At 42.5% G+C, this 16,903-nt stretch overlaps 1 protein-coding gene across 6 annotated transcripts in view; it reads right to left on the bottom strand.

Moving 5' to 3' along the window:
* Positions 1-16,903, bottom strand: part of PALLD (palladin, cytoskeletal associated protein) — a 321,293-nt gene that overhangs the window by 44,961 nt on the left and 259,429 nt on the right. For all 6 annotated transcript variants that reach the window (XM_024194956.1, XM_024194963.1, XM_024194971.1 and 3 more), the window contains one exon: positions 14,301-14,990. In XM_024194956.1, coding sequence (XP_024050724.1) covers positions 14,301-14,990 — 690 coding nt within the window. The remainder of the gene's footprint in view (positions 1-14,300; positions 14,991-16,903) is intronic.

Below are 16,903 nucleotides of genomic sequence, written 5' to 3'. Positions count from 1 at the left end.
GAGAAGGAGCAGAAAGTCAGTGACAACCTGAACAAGCACTCAGAGCATAGCCCTGAGAAAATCTTACAGAGAGCTTTTGGGACAAGGCTGATTGAAAAGGGGTTGGAGCTGTGAGCAAAGAAGCTATCTCCTATTTGATTCCTCCAGTGTTCAGAGAAACAGGCCTCTGTACATTCTTTGTAAACAAACAGAATTGCATCACAGATACCCATCTCACTCATCAATTTAGGGTTACCATTTGTCCGGATTCCCCCGGACATGTCCGGATTTTAGAGCTAAAAATAGCGTCCGGGGGGAATTTCTAAATGTCCGGACTTCCCCCCGGGCTCCGACAGCCAGAGACAGCCCCTCCTTCCCCCTGCAGCAGAGATCGCTACCTCCCTGCATTTGCAGATCACCAGCCGGCCGTTCGCACCGGCAGTCTGGAGCTCCTCCCCCTGCTCTTCCTCCCCGGCAGGCTGGTCTGAGCGGCAGAGTAAGGAGGCCAGGGAGTCAGAGAAGGGGCAGGGAGGTTCTGGAGGGAGGAGTCAGAGGACGTGAGATGGGTCGGGAGTTCTGGGGAGGGGCTGTCAGGGGGTGGGGAGTGGTTGGATGGGGCGTGGGAGTCCCGGGGGTCTGTCTGGGGGTGGGGGTGTGGATAAGGGTTGGGGCAGTCAGGGGACAGGTAGGGGGTAGGGTCCTAGGGGGCAAATTAGGATGGGGGGAGGGTCTCAGGAGGCGGCAATCAGGGAACAAGGAGCAGGGAGGCTTAGGTAGGGGGTGGAGTCCTGGGGGGCAGTTAGGGGCAGGGGTCCCAGGAGGGGGCAGTCAGGGAACAAGGAGCAGGGGGAGGGTTGGGGTTCTGAGGGGGGCGGGGAGTGGAAGGGGCGGGGCTAGGGCAGGACGGGGGGGGCTAGGGCAGAACGGGGGCTGGGCTCCTCCCGTCCTCTTTTTTCTGTGCTGAAATATGGTAACCCTAATCAATTTCTACTCCTAACAGAAACAACCTCCAGGGCCCCGAGCTTTGGCCACACGCTTGAGTCAAAGGGGGTAACAATATGTTTATAAACAAAATTTATGTAGATTTACAAAACATGAATCAAACAATGGAGGTAGCTACTTCAGGCAACCTGCCTTTGACATATAACTATAAAAAAATGTATACAGCTAGCAGCCCTCAAAAGCCTTAGCAAATAGATATGCCTTGTAACAACTCTGGACTGTTTTGGACTGGGGCTGGAGAGAGAAGGGGAGATGGGAGAGCTGTGACCCCTCATGGAGATGATCTATTCCTATTCCAAAGAGGATGGAGCTCGGCTGTTCTCAGTGGTGGCAGATGACAGATCAAGGAGCAATGGTCTCAAGTTGCAGTGGGGGAGGTCTAGGTTGGATATTAGGAAACACTATTTCACTAGGATGGTGGTGAAGCACTGGAATGGGTTACCTAGGGAGGTGGTGGAGGCCCAGCTTGACAAAGTCCTAGCTGGGATGATTTAATTGGGGTTGGTCCTGCTTTGAGCAGGGGTTGGACTAGATGACCTCCTGAGGTCTCTTCCAACCCTGATCTTCTATGATTCTATCCCCCTTTCTTAAATCACACTTAGGTACACCAAAAGAAAGTTACCTTTTCAAACATACATTTTTTGACATGAGCTTCAATATGGCTACAAGAAAATGGAGATAAATAGAAAGACATTGGGTGTGTATGGTCATAAGGGTGGTCATGCTATTAAATAGCAAAGACAGAAGAGAAACAACACTGCGGGGACCTGAAAAGTGGGCCCTTACGGAACGGGAGAGATTCAGGAGACAAAGCTTTGGCCCCATCAGGGATTACATATGCCATTGCCACAATCTGCCCCTTCCCAATGGAGCTCTGCCATTGGCCACTGGTGCCCACTCATCTCATTCACCGTTGGATTTACAATTTACCCTCCAAGGCATGGCCCCTGTAATGAGCAACACCAGTTCCCTTCATGGTTGCTGCAGTCAGTTCAGACCACCACCTCAAGTGATTACCATTCTACTGCTTTGATTGTCACCCAAACCATCTATTCACTGGCTTTTGCACTTATCTGGACACACTGTGTCCTGAGAATTTTCTTCTTGTTTGTGGCTGCTCCCATGCCTATGTTTAGTCTATTCTAGGGAACAATAGACAAAATGCTGCTAATTTATTTGTGCATTTGAATGTGAATTTTTTGTCTAATGTGATTTTCAGTGCACAGTGGGAGGATTAAAGCTGTAGGACACAATAAGAAAAGGCAGACTTAAAATATAGGTGCAAATAACTGTCAGCACAAAACTGTGGCTGAAAATTTTATGCTGTCTTTCAAAATCAGGCCGAAATTTCCATTGACTTCAAAGGGAGCTTCAAAGGAACTCAGCACCTCCAAACCCCCCTCTTATTTAGGGGCCCAGATCTGGATTTAGATGCATAACTTCAAGCATATAAATTTGAATTCTTTTGGCCAGAGAGGGCACAGGGAAACTGCCCATAGACACTCCACATATTTTACTTTTAATTATTTCACATGCAGAAACTTTTGACAGCAGAGAATTTTGGAACCTTGGCTCAATTCTAGCCTGTTTTGAATACTCACTGTAACATTTATTTAGAAAGCAGGCCAAACCAGCAACACTTTTCATGCTTTGATTACAGTGTGCGCATTGGATGGGATTCTTTCCACTCCTCCTTCCCACTGTTCTGACAGAGTAAACAAGGGCAACAGGCTGGTGGTTGTTACAGTCCCAAGGATGTGTTCTTTTTTGCCATCAATGTTGCTCAGTTTCACAGAAATCCAAATGAACATTAATTTGATTCTCCTTTTATAACCAAAGCCTTACAAAAGTCTGTTCTGGCTTCCAGCACACGGAAAATTCCCATCCATGTAAAGTATTTTCAATTACTTTAAAATGAGGAATTATGGTAAGCATGGGTCACAAGCTTTGAAGCTGCAGCTGCACATAAAGAACAAATGTTTTTAGTTTGGTCTTGTCATACATACTATGAGGTTTTAAAACCCCAAAATTCAGCTCCTCTCAGTAGTGCTAATTAAATGCACTTGGATTAATGAAGGATTGCCTACGGCAGAGTCTTGACTAAGGGATGATACCCTCAAAATGAAACAAAGGTAACAAAGTTCACCTACTTCCCCCAGGAAAGTATCTTAACAAGAAAAAGGCAAGAGACTGATTAAAAATCAACCTTACCCATAGATCAGCTAGGATGAAACCAGGTATGCACAATACATATTTCCCAGCATGTTTGATCCTTTTTTCAGAGATTCAACAACAAAGAGGGAGCCACTCACCTAAAAACTGGGTTCATATCACCCAAGACTGTCATTTCTGCAAGGCATGCAATTAAAATGCATTTTCACCTAATAAAAACCACAACCATCTTTTTTTTAGTTTCAGATCAAGCCCACTCCACTTGTGCAAATTACCAACTTATTTAGGTTTTCATATTGTCATTCATCACCACAAGTATCTGAGGACCCAATCAGTAAAGATATTTAGGCACCTAAATATCTTTGAAGATATCTTTGAAGATCTGGGCCTGAGTGCCTCCTGGCTCCTATAATTGAGATTATGTCATATCCATTGTGAAACATTTTTCCAAGGATGGGCAGGCACATTTGATTTCAGTTTAAAAAAAATCCAGCCCTTTCTGAAATTCTGGTAATCTAGGCAAAATAAATCTTAACGCATGCCCCCCACCTATACAATTATTGTAAAGGTTGTGTTTGGAATGGATAGTCATGAAAATGAAGAGATTAATATAGCATTGACTGGAGCCAAAGTTAGAGAAGAAGGACACACGCGAATTTCCCTACTCAACACAGCCCATGGATCTTAGTCTGAAACACTCTAGTTATTGCAGTCCTGGGTCTCTCTTGAGCAGTGACTGACAAATGTGCCAAATACATGCGATGTGAACAAACATCCACTAGGGACTGAGAGGAGGCCAAACTCAGTCGTATTTGTGATTTATCCAAAATCAACCTTGGTCTCCAATTGTTGAAAGGCTAGTGCACTAAGCACCCCTGCCACCAACACACCATAACTTGTTTTTATATACAAAATCAATTAATATCTGAATAAAAAGAAAAGAAGCTTCTCTGACTGATTTACAGACATTTATGTGACATCCCTTCATAAATTATTTGTCTGAAGTAAAGTTCTGTGCTTTGGCCAACAGGGACAACATGTATAGGATACTAGCCAGGTTGGTAGGCCAAAAAGCTACAAAACAAGGTAAATAAATCAGTACACACTCCCTCTCTCCAACAGAGTGCACGTGCATCACCAGTTTGTTTAGATTAGACGGACAGTAAGTCACTGGTCATTTTTAAATGTTTTGCATATGCATCTTCAGCAATCATTTGGAAAAAGAAATGGATAAAAAGCATCTGGAAAATAAAGCCTTCCAGATGCAACCAGGGTCAAGATGCAGGAGGTCAGGATTTTGGCTACTGCACCAACCTCGAGTGTCTTTCCCCTTGATGTAAAATTCTTGGTCTGTACTTTACTTAGCCTTGAGTAACTCACAAGTAAAGTAACTCTCACACTGAGAATAATGGATGTTTTAGTTCACCAGCAATTAAAAACAAAACAACAAAAAAACAAAAATAAGAAAACACAAACCAACACCACATTTCATTTGGGTCAAACCGAAAATGAGATTTTTTGGAATTCTCAGAGTATCAAAAAGTAAAAAAGTTTAATTTTGGGTTGAATGAAACATTTTGTTCAACCCAAAACAAAACATTTTATTTCAACTTTGACCATTTTTTAAAGGTTTTTGTCTGGATTTTTTTTTTTGTTCAATAAAATTGAAGGAAATTTCAAAAAATTATCTAAAACCAAAATCTCAAAATGGTTTGACATTTTTGGATTTTTTTTTCTTTATGTGAACAATTTGGCAAAACCAACACAAATGCACAAAACATTTCAGTGTAACTGAACCTGCATTTTTTGCCACAAAAGTTTGCCAAAAATTTTTTTGCACATCATTATTCACACAAATATTTGGTTTATATTTGTGACTTGGGCACAACTTGGCATTCAAAGTTCAAATGCATGTGTAAGGACGGGTGATTAGAACCTAGATCTGCAGAGCCTGTGACAGCTGACAGTCCCACAGTGACACCAGGAAACAATGCAGAGGCACAGCCAGCGAGCACTGTGGAGAATAAGCGCCGTAGGAAGTACCACCCAAAATGACCCAGAATGACAGTACCCTGCGGCCCTCTGATTGGCCAACCACCGTATTTAACCCTGGAGAGTGCCCCAGGAGATTGCCTGGACAACAAAACAGACTTTGGGCCTGATGCAACCCCAGTCCGGTCTCTGACCCCAGCCTGATCCTGAGCCTGACTCTTGCCTCCTGATTTTAGCCTGGTATTATCTCTGATCTCCAGTCTCCAACCCTGGCTTGACTTTGACCCAGCTCTTGCTTACTGAACCTGGTCTATAGCAATCCCTCTGACCCCTGCTCAAAGACTACTGTCCCTGATGTGTGGACCCCAGCCCAGCTCTGACCACTAGGCCAGACCACCTATGCCCCAGTCCCTTACAGTATGGATATGTGGTGGTTGTATTTAGTCATTTTCTTTTAAGAAGAATGAAAAGAAGATATTTTCGGTGGTAACTCGTGTGCAAATTTCATTAAACTTAAAATTTCCATTAAAAAAAAAAACATATGGATGTTTCATAGGACAACCGAGGAGAATCTGCTCATATCCTTGATAGCCATACAAGACTTAGCTTCCTAGAGAGCTATATGTGGAGCTCAAGATGAAGGACACAGGGAGGACAATAGGGCAGGAAGCTTTTAACAATAGGAAGCTGTGTGGTCTACTGGGAAAGTCATTGGGTGAGGAGTCAGGAGAACTTGGTTCTAATCCTGGTTCTGCCACTGAATTGCTGTGTGACCGTGGGACAGTTACTTCACTTCTCCGTGATTCTGTTTCCCCTCCCACCCTTTGTCTTGTCTATTCACATTGTAAGACCTTTGGGAAAAGAGCTCTCTCTCTGTGTTGTGCAGTGCCTAGCCCAATGGGGTCCCAATCTCTGCTGAGGCCTCTAGGTGTTACTGTAAGGCAAAAGAACAATGGGGTTCATTAGTTTAGCAGAATGATAAATTGTCATTTTCATAAAGGACTCCCATAGAAGTTCTCTCCCTTGGACCTGTGACAAATCCTATGAGTGCAAACTGGAAAACTAAAAAACAAAAACAGCCAAACCTGACATTTGCTGAAATTCAGTTCATTTCAATGGCAGAAAACTTTCACTTCAGATGTATTTTCATGAGCCCCAGAGATAAGTTTGGCAGGGATGAATGAACATTACAGAGATGAGATGAGCTCCCTCAGAGGCAGAGAAATCACCTTAATCTTTACCCTCAATTTGGTGGTGGGATTTTTAAGCAAGGGGCTCTCAGAAGCCCCATCCAACACATGAATGTTTTGGCATAAACCACACTGACTATAAACTCAGTTTGAGCAAACTGTGATAGTCATAATTCACAACACCAGGAAAATAAATGCCAGATTTATATAGGACAGCAATAAATTGTGTTCTAAAGTGGGGGATGTCCTTTGTAATGAGGGACTGAGAGTTATATGGTGACAACACGTACATAGGTGGCTGTCCCTTATGATGCTCACCATCATCACTGACAGATGCAGGGAACCTGGAGGTCAGTAAAACATTTGGCTTATCAGTAGTTACTGAGGCAAAGTTCAATGTACAGAATAAGTCTGGAAGAGCAGACCAGCTGCTTTGGCTCAAGTAAAGGCAAAAACATTGCACTGTTCTCCCTGCATTGTTCCTTATCCCCATAACGCTTTGATATACAGTTTTGAAGAGCATGGGAAACAGCAATTAAAATTAGCATCAGCAATTATGAAAAATACAGTTTGTTAATTTTACAGAAGTGTTCCAAAGTGATGTTTTCTTTTCTCTTTAAAAGGTTTAGTTAAATAGGAACAGCAAGTATGAAGTTAAGTCAACAGTCATGTCCTTTTAAAAACTCTGTGCATCATGATATTCTCCTCTGTTAGTGACCTAGGCAACATTACTGAAGAATGCAACTGCTGGAAGGAAAGAATTAGATATGTCCTACAGTCAAGATCCTTTTAAACTGATATATTCATAACTGAAAATGCATGTTTATTCTACTTTGAAAGGGATGCCATCTGTCATTGTCAGACGACTAATTCCATGCTTTCTTTCTAGTGGTTTACGCTTTGCATTTATAGAATCGCTCTGTGGGCCAAAATTTTGCTGTCAGTGACACCCATCCAAACTTACTGACATGCATGGGTGCAAATCAGAGAAAAATCTGGGTTTGTATCAAACTTTTGTTGTGATGGCTGATGAAACTTAGGTTCTAGCCTCCATATATTTCTGTCAGAAAACAAACTGGGCACAATTTTGGATTCTGTCACATGTATCGTTCCCCTTGAAGTTAATAGGGTTATCCTCCACATAGCTGAAGGCTGAGCTGGACCAATAAATCTACTAATACGTAGAGTTCTTTAGAATAGGAAAAACAGAGACCCCCAAGTACAGGGTTTGAGCAATAGGATATTGGCCAAATTCCAACTCAGAAATAAACAATATTCAGCCCCCACTATTTCTCTCTGAAATGTTAATTGACTACAGCATTCTTCACTTCCTCTATAAATGTTACTATACGGTGGTAAAAACTACTGTGTTCCATCCCAAATGTGGCTGCATTTGATGAATGGGTAAAGTGATCCCTATGTCCCTTACTAATCTCACTAGGTGAAAGTGTTAGTGACTGTAAAGTGACTTGACCACCCTGGCAGTACTAAGTATTTTATTCAATTGACATTTTTTCTCAGTAAAATTGTGCAAATAAATATTTAATGATGAACTAGTACGAGGTGGTACAACCAATGGCCTGAGGGAAGGGGAGCCAAGTTGGGAGGAGGGGAAGTGTGGAAGGGGAGCCAGGCTGTGGGAGTGTAGAACAGAGAGAAGAGATGGGACTGTATGAAATGGGGAGTAGAACTGAGGGAGGGGAGTGTAGAAAGGGCTGGGACTGCATGGAATAGAGAGCAGAACTGGCGGAGTGCTTGGGGCTCCCTTGAGGGCTCTGTGATGGTCAGGCTGATGGGGGGGGGGGGGGGGGGAGAGAATATGAAAACATTATTGTTCAACTGCTGTTGAAAACAATTTGATTTTTGTTACTTCAAGCACTGCCCTTGCTTAATACCTTTGTAAAAAACAAACAAACAATTTCTACCATACAGAATGCCAATACATGGTAGATCATAGAATCATAGAAGTTTAGGGTTGGAAGAGACCTGAGGAAGTCATCTAGTCCAACCCCCTGCTAAAAGTAGGACCAACCCCAACTAAACTGCAATGTTTCTCACTCAAATTTTTCCCACGGGTCGACCAGGCCAAGCTTGCCCCCACCAACTTTTTCAGTTCTTCCAATGCCACTGACTGTGCAGGGGAACCACTACCACATAGCCCCCTGCAACCCAACTCCTCATGGAAAGCCCCAGCATACAAGCTGCAGCCCCCATCCCTGTAGCTGCATCACCTGGGGCTGGAAGCTAGGGAAGTGCTGAGGCCTCCAGTCCCCTCCCCTCCCAGCCCACAGCACCAGGACTCCAGTAGGGGCTCACCTGTTGGGCAGGGATATGGGCACCCCAGACCATCACTCCCAGTGAGGGCGGCGGGTCCCTGGCCATGGTCTGCCTGCACTATTGTCCCAGGCATTGTCAGGAGGGGAGGCGGCAGCTGCTGGGTCTGTGCAGCCTGAGAGCTGGTTGGGTGGGGGGGAGAGGTTGGATTCCCTGTGCTCTCACCTCATGGCTCCCTGTTCCTGCCTTCCCTATGGTTAGTGCAGCTGGCACCCCATCCCTTCCCGTAGGCAGTGGAGAGGGGGAATTTTACCTCTGCAGAGACAGTGCACTGACCACAGTGAAGCCCTGGCCAGAGTCTCCTCCCTGAGTTGGAAGGGGTAGGGACATGTGTACCATTTGAAATATTCCTGGGGGCACCCCTATCTTGAATAGCCTCCTATTTAATTTTATTACTTCTTAACCCTACATAGAAATGCTTTAATGGCTAAATCCCAAATCCTAAAAAAAGATCGGATTCTAGAATCTGGAATGATATTTCTGTATGTGGCCCACGAAGGTGCCCCAAAAGTAGCATCTGGCCCACAGCCTTGAAAAGGTCAGACCACTCTGAACTATTATATCCAGAACTGTTCTTCATTTTATCTGAATGTCAGACACTTGTGAAGTAGACCCAGAAATCTACTCAATTAGGTTTTTGTTGTTTCTCATAGTTCTGGACAGTCGGACTATAAATCTATACACTGGCAGCAAACTAGCTCATCAAAACCATCCAACTAGAAACCATATTGAACAAACTGGTTCAGATGCTGTTTCCAAACCCACAGCCTCTGGGGGCTCCCTAACTCATGGGAATCCTATCCCATTGTCATTTCAACCCAGTGTATTACTTCTTGTGCATATTTCCATGCCACTTAATTCATTCCTAGATTCATAGTTTATATGGCCAGAAGTGACCACTGTGATCATCTTGTCTGACCTCCTGCATAACACAGGCCATAGGACTTCCGTGAATTAATTCCTGTTTGAGCTAGAGCAAACAGGAATTAGGGTGTGGAATAAAAGTTGCTGTATGCTGACGTCAGACTCTTGAGAGATCAGGATGTCTCCTTTGACACTTTGACCTTATGTGGTCTACTTCAATCACATGTTTCTCTTGCCTTCTGTTTTACAGGAAACTTCCATCCTTTTTGTCTGTAACCATGTTTAATTTGTGCCAGGGTTTGACAGGGCTGAGCCTTGGCACCTCTAGGCTTGGCAGTTCATAGCCCCAGCACCTCTGGGCTTACTGCCTCAGTAATGAATGTAAAAAAAAAATTTTTTGCTTGAGTCCCAGCACCTAATAACTTGAGCCCCAGCACCTCTAACTATAAATTAAGCACTGTCTGTAACCCTATCCAACCCCCCCATCCCCAATCTAGACACATTACTTATTCTCTAGTCCATATTTGTACCCAGTTGGCACGGCAAATCCATTATGGGGAAATGGAGAGAAGGCTGCATGCTCAACTGTGGGACCCTATGAAATAGAGTTGTGGGGGGCTACATGCTTTGCTTGAATCTTGGCTAGAGCTGGTCCAAAACTAGTAAGTATATTTCATGAACATTTTTTTTAAATAAATGATTTTTTTTTCTCATTTCATTCAACATTTTTCATCATATTTTGGCTAGATAAATTCCAAAACAATTTTTTGAACATTTTTCAAAAATTTTCAATTGTTTTGTTTCAGTGGGGGAAAAAACCCCCCACTTTCCGAATTTTATATTCCCCATTCACAATCTTTTTTCCCTAGTGGAAAATAAGTTAAAAAGTAAGAGAAAGTAGGATTTTGCCCACCAAAATGAAATAAAAAATTCCTTTTTTTATTTTCAATTTTTAAAAATTTAATACTAAGACCTTCAACAAACATGGAACTAAATTTGTGAAAATTTCAATTTAATCAAAAAGTCATTTTTTGATGAAAAAATGCCAAAATAATCCAGCCAGTTCTGAATCTGAATTAATATAATATTTCTTCATTACATTCAAATGAAGAGAGCATCAAAGAAATATTACAAATATACAATATATACTAATGTAATCAGAACACCAAGAAGTATCACTTTTAAAAGTATTCCACGAGAATTCCAACTCATCTGGGTGACAAGTTATTTAGGTTATATTACAGATTCTGACACAAGACTAAGCAGTTCAAAAATCCCCTTTTCTTTTTTTCAGATCTTTGACTACCATTGTCACAGGAAGCCAGTACAGAGGCAGAAGAGAGTGAACTATCATGTGAAGACCATACACACAAACATGAGCTGTGAATATCTGATGTGGATATCTGTGGACAATTTGGAGAGAGTCCAGGGGAGGACAATGAAAATGATTAGGGGGCTGGGGCACATGACTTATGAGGAGAGGCTGAGGGAACTGGGGTTATTTAGTCTGCAGAAGAGAAGAGTGAGGGGGGATTTGATAGCAGCCTTCAACTACCTGAAGGGGGTTCCAAAGAGGATGGAGCTAAGCTGTTCTCAGTTGTGGCAGATGACAGAACAAAAAGCAATAGTTTCAAATTGCAGTGGGAAAGGTCTAGGTTGGATATTAGGAAACACTATTTCACTAGGGGCTTGTCTTCACTACCCGCCTGGATCAGCGGGTAGAAATCGATCTCTCGGGGATCAAATTATCGCGTCTCGTTGGGACGCGACAATCGATCCCCGAATCGACGCGCGTACTCCACCAGCCCAGGTAGGAGTAAGCGCTGTCGTCGGGGGAGCCGCGCTGGTCGATTTGCCACCATCCTCACAGCGGGGTAAGTCGGATCAGATACGTCGAATTCAGCTATGCTATTCGCGTAGCTGAATTTGCGTATCTTAAATCGACCCCCCCCCCCACTGTAGACCTAGCCTAGGAGGGTGGTGAAGCACTGGAATGGATTACCTAGGGAAGTGGTGGAATCTCCATCCTTAGAGGTTTTTAAGACCTGGCTTGACAAAGCCCTGGCTGGGATGATTTAGTGGGTGTTGGTCTGCTTTGAGCAGGGGGTTGGACTAGATGACCTCCTGAGGTCTCTTCCAACCCTAATATTTTATGATCCTCAAGTATACTAGGAAAGTGGCAAAGAAATACCAGCAATAAAAAGACAAGAGAGAGGGGAAGGCATTGAAAGTGACCATAAAGTTTGCTGCAAGAATGCTCTCTCTCTTAATAAAAGCAGTTGGTAAGAAAGGTAGCTAATGTAAAGTATTTAAAAAACAATCAAGGATCCAACCCTACTCCCATTGATGTCAGTGGTAGTAAAAATCTATTTTAAAGCTGAAATTCCATTACTTTAGACCGCAGCTTATGCTGGACTCTCCAATGTTGATAAAGATACTGCTCATTTCCATCTACAGAATGCATTCCACACTTTGACTAGTTCATTTTCAGCAACGCATAATGTATCATTTGTAATCCCATTTAATAGATTGGGAAATGGAGACAGAGAAATTAAATGACTTGCTCATGATGCATGTCAGAGTTGAAATTACAAGTGCTTGATCTCAACTCCAAGTTCAGCACCCAGACGACCACACTACAGTGTCTTACCAAGGAAACAGTGTCTTCCTTTTAGAATCAATGGACATCAATAGCAAGGCAATAGGAAGGAGTATAGGCCAGGATTAGACTGCTGATCATCCAGGCTTTTTCCCTTTTACAGGCTGCAGAGCTGACCAGCTTCTGCTCCTCCTACATTGCTGGAGCTGATTGGCAGTCAGTTAATTTTGCTCAGTCTAGTCTCATCTATACTACTACCTGGCTCTGTCTATGGAGACCCATGCAGGCAAGCAACAAACATGTACTGGAGTGAGTGGAGGGTGAGAGCTCAGAAAAAAAGTGAGTAAAGCGAAGAAAAGGGATAGGAGAGATGGTCTAATTGTTGTGGTGTTAGCCTGGAACTTGGGAGACCTGGGTTCAGTTCCTCCCTCCACCACCAACTTGCTGTGTGACCTTGGGCAAGTCATTCAGCCCCTCTAATGCTTGAGTTCTCCATCTGTAAAATGGGAGATATCCTCACAGGGGTGTTGTGAGAATAAATACATTAGAGTACAGGTGCTCATGTACTACAGTAATGGGGATCATAGAAAGATAGAGATGACAAAGAAGAAGGAGGGGTCAAGGGGAAACGGAGGTGGCAAGAAGGGATGGGACAATAAATTAGAAATTTTGGGAAGACAAATATGGAAAGTGAGAGATTGAAAGAACTTGGGGGAAAGAAAGACGAGAAAAAACACAGGAAAGAGTGGCAGCGTAGATAGAGGATGATGGGAATAAGAATACTGTTAAACAAGACAAAGGGGAAACAGACACTGAAAAAAACTAAGAAAGGATATGATAGCATACAGTAACAGGAAAGAAGAAATTTGGTAGGAAAAGAGAAAAATAAAACTAAAAATTAAAGAGACAGAACAAGTTGATTTTTGAATTATGTAATAGATCTTTTAACATCACCAAATGTTATAATTAAAATTACAATGTTTTGTTTACATTGCAGACAAATTCATTACTATCTTTGAGTTACTGACAGAATTTTTCCAAAAGTGCCTTAGGAGGTCACACACAAACAGCTACACTGAGTTCTGGTAAAATACCCAGGGCAGCTTGGGACCTTTGTGGGCTGCACCAATCAAAAAACAAACAAAACAAACAAAAAACACTATTCCAGGGCTGCATGTACCTGCAAACCTGTTCCTGAACAAATACTAGAACTGGGTATCACTAGAGGAATGGAGCCAATGGAAAGGAGGAGACAGGAAGGCAAACAAAACAAAGTTAGAGTGACTGCAAGAGTGAATGAAACTATTCATTTTCTCCTTAACTCGGTTTATTTTGTGATCAAATATCATAAGACGACACAGGATGTAAATCTAGAGAAACACTTTTTAAAAAAACTTATACCAGAATTACTACTCTGGTGTCCATCTTATCTCTCCCTTGTCTTCCATCACATACCTTGGAGTGAAATAACAGAAGTTCCTACTGCACCAAAACTATAGCTGAGCAAGTTATCTTGATACTGTGAACATGTTTAGAAAGCCCTTAAACAAAGTTATAAATAAGCCTTGGAGCCAGCTATTCTCATTTTTTGTTCTTTAGCATTTCTCTTTGTTCTCCAACAACGGAATGAGAATCTAGTGCCAATGGAAAGACAAACTGAACTGCTCTGGGCTTTTGGCATGCTCCAGAACAATATTTTAGCCTTGCGGGGAGACAAAAGGGAGAGAAAATATCTGGCGCTGATGTAGTCTGTGGTGTTTTTCCTGTTTTTTAAACACAGTTCTTTCAAATCCCCAGCACCACGTCCTCTCTTCCCCACCCTGAGCAAAAAAAGATAACCAAATATCAGTAGGCCATTGTGCCCCTTCATTTTCCATCTCTGCAGCTTTGTTCCATACAGCATGATATTTCTCATCAGTGTCTTCTTCCCTGACATTCCTCCATGTACAGAAATCACTAGAGTCAGAGGCCAAGTATCACCTTATGAAAGTGACTGCAAGACCTCTGGCCCGAAGGGAGATTTCCTTGCAATTCCTTCCATTGATTCAAGAATCAGTCATTCCCCCACCCCCTCTCAGAGAGCCCAAAAAGCTATAAAAATGGAGAAGCAATAAAATTAATAAACAATAAAATTAAATGTAAGAAGTTCATTAGCTGTGTATACTCACGGAGGCATAACACCTTTTGGAAGTCCTAGTGCATTGACAGATATAGGCGGTGGCTGGGATGGTAACATGGAGCTGAGGAACGCTGCTGGAGACTGGCTGGAGTTAGAGAATCTAGCAGTTGGAGAAAGACTGCGGGAAGGTGAGGAAACTGAGGAAGGGAGAGGAGGAGGAGGGGGTGGGGGAAGTGGGAAGGAATCAGAAACTGAAAATGTTGCAGTTGGACTAAAGACTGGTGGAGGAGGGGGAGGGGGCGAAGAGGAAGATGGAGACCACAGGTACTCCCCTTCCGGAGCAAATGGCTGGGAGAAAGGGGGAACAGGTGCTCTGCCAAATTGTTTCTGAGAGGCAGTTGGAGACATAGGGGATGGAAGGCTGGATGTGGAAGACCCAGATGAAGGAGTTACATAACCTGAAGCAGGGCTGATGTTCTGAGCAGCAATGAACTGTTTAGGCCGGGCATAGTTGAAGGTGCTGGATGACTGCATGGTTGGGGAAGTGTGGGAGTTGAGAATGCTCATTTGCACAGGAGAAGTGACAGACTGGCAGGACACCAGCTCCTGGAAAGAAGGGGGAGGAGGAAAAGGAGGAGATGGGGGAGGGTTTTGATGTTGCTGGTGGTGATGGTACCGCTGGCCACCTTCTTGTTCCAGACGAATTTGGTTTTGCAGTTGTTGTAGTTTTAGAGGGTCCCTGCATGAGAAGAAAGAAATTTAATCAGAGGGATGGTGATGGGAGAGGAGAGGATTAAAATAAAGAGACAACCTCATTATCTAGACACTGAGCTCTATTTTGTCACCTGGAATTTTAGAAGCCAATGGAACTCAGAGCTATTTGCATATCTGATCCTTAAGTCTATCCCCTTGCCAGCAAAGTCCCTGCAAGAACACACATCAGATATTAAACTGCTACAACACTTAATTATAGCTAAAGGACCATTTGTAAGCTCTCTAATTAATAAAGCCATGAATCCCTGCTGGGATGGAAAACCTCAATGAAGTTGGGAGATTTGGTTTGGATACTTATTTAAAGCTTTTCCCAACGGATTCAAACCTTTTTGGTCAGGAGATTGGGATGGCAGATTTCCTGTAGTTCTCTATTTCATCAGACCTGCAAATACTGCAAGTAAAGTCCTTTTTGTGATCTTCTTAGTACTCTTATTTTCAGCTGATGCCACAATAGAAATTAAGACTCTTGAATTTTAAAAAAGTTTGATTTTTATTTGGGTGCCGGTGGATCATTTGTTAATTTTATTTGAACTTAAAATATTAATTGCAAGAGTCCTAGTATTAAGGGTCACTTTTTTTTAAAAGGGCCTCAATTCTGTCTCTCTTATTATGGTGTTCAAATATCTAAGCAACTGCAGCCACAATCAGGTTGCTAGAAATCTAAATGCCCTAGTTTGTGCCTGCTGTTAATCATGTGTCATTCCCGTGAGGTGACAGACATTTGACAGCTCTGTCAAACCTTCCCCCACATTTGTGAGGGAGTGAATGAAACTTCCCCCATAATTTTCTGCAACCTAGGGAAAGGTGAACGAAGCTGCGTACCAGGAAACCATGAGTTTTAGTCCCAGCTTTTCCACTGACAGCTGTTAATATAGCTGTACTCTTTACAACTTTTATTCTTAACCAAGCCTCAGAACCCTACCATACCAGGAGGCAGCTGAGGAACTGAAGCTCTAGGGCTCTGCTAACTGGACTCATAGCACCACACCAATGGGAGTTAGGCTTATTTACAATAAAAATACAGAACTTCTTCACATTCACATAACTGTAAAGACTGTAGGTTTGACATTCAAAAGCGCTGAGCACCCAGAACTCCAAATGAAGTCAATAGGTATTATAGACACTCAACATTGATGACAATCAGATCCTGTACATATTTTTGCTTATTGTACAATTGCTTAAATGACCATTTACATTGCACATTGAAGGAGCAATTAACAGGAAAGCAGCACTTCTATAAAAAAATCTTGAGACTAAGGACCATTAAGGTAGTTTGTGAATCTCCTTTAATAGTCCTCCTTTAGCAGCACTATAACCTCAATAAGGCCCCTATCAAAGCAGAGATCAAACTTTGCTGTGTGTGGTCTTGATTCTAAAACTCATCTGTCTTACTGGCTTAACAATTGTCTTGTCCCAGCTGGGAATTGTAACTTTGTCTCAACGCTCCAGATGTCTTTGTGATTTTATGTGCAGATGCACCTTTTCAGTATATTTCACATATAAATACTTTACAATATTATATACAGTGTGTCATTTATCACATAATTTAGATCATTATTTAACCAGAGATTTTACTGCAGAGTCTATTGAATTCATGGAATATGTATGTATGACAAACACCATAATGGATGCATACTTTTGGTATTAGAAATGATCATGATATCATAGTTACATTTGTAACCTACTTTCCATTATAAGATTTATTTTGATACTCCTGCTCCCCAAAGTACTCTGAAAATATTTTCTGCCTGAAATTTCACGTGTGGTGTCTAGAATAGGAGACTGTTTGGCTGTAAAGAGGGGGACAGAAGTTTAAGATGAATCACACAAGGTATTTTGAGACACAGTACTGAAAAAAAAAATCAATGTTTTGAAGGC

This window comes from Terrapene carolina, unplaced genomic scaffold (genome assembly GCF_002925995.2).
Source record: "Terrapene carolina triunguis isolate 2854851 unplaced genomic scaffold, T_m_triunguis-2.0 Scaffold66, whole genome shotgun sequence".
Taxonomy (NCBI): domain Eukaryota; kingdom Metazoa; phylum Chordata; order Testudines; family Emydidae; genus Terrapene; species Terrapene triunguis.
Note: the sequence above shows the minus strand (reverse complement) of the source record. Positions and strands in the feature narration are given on the sequence as shown.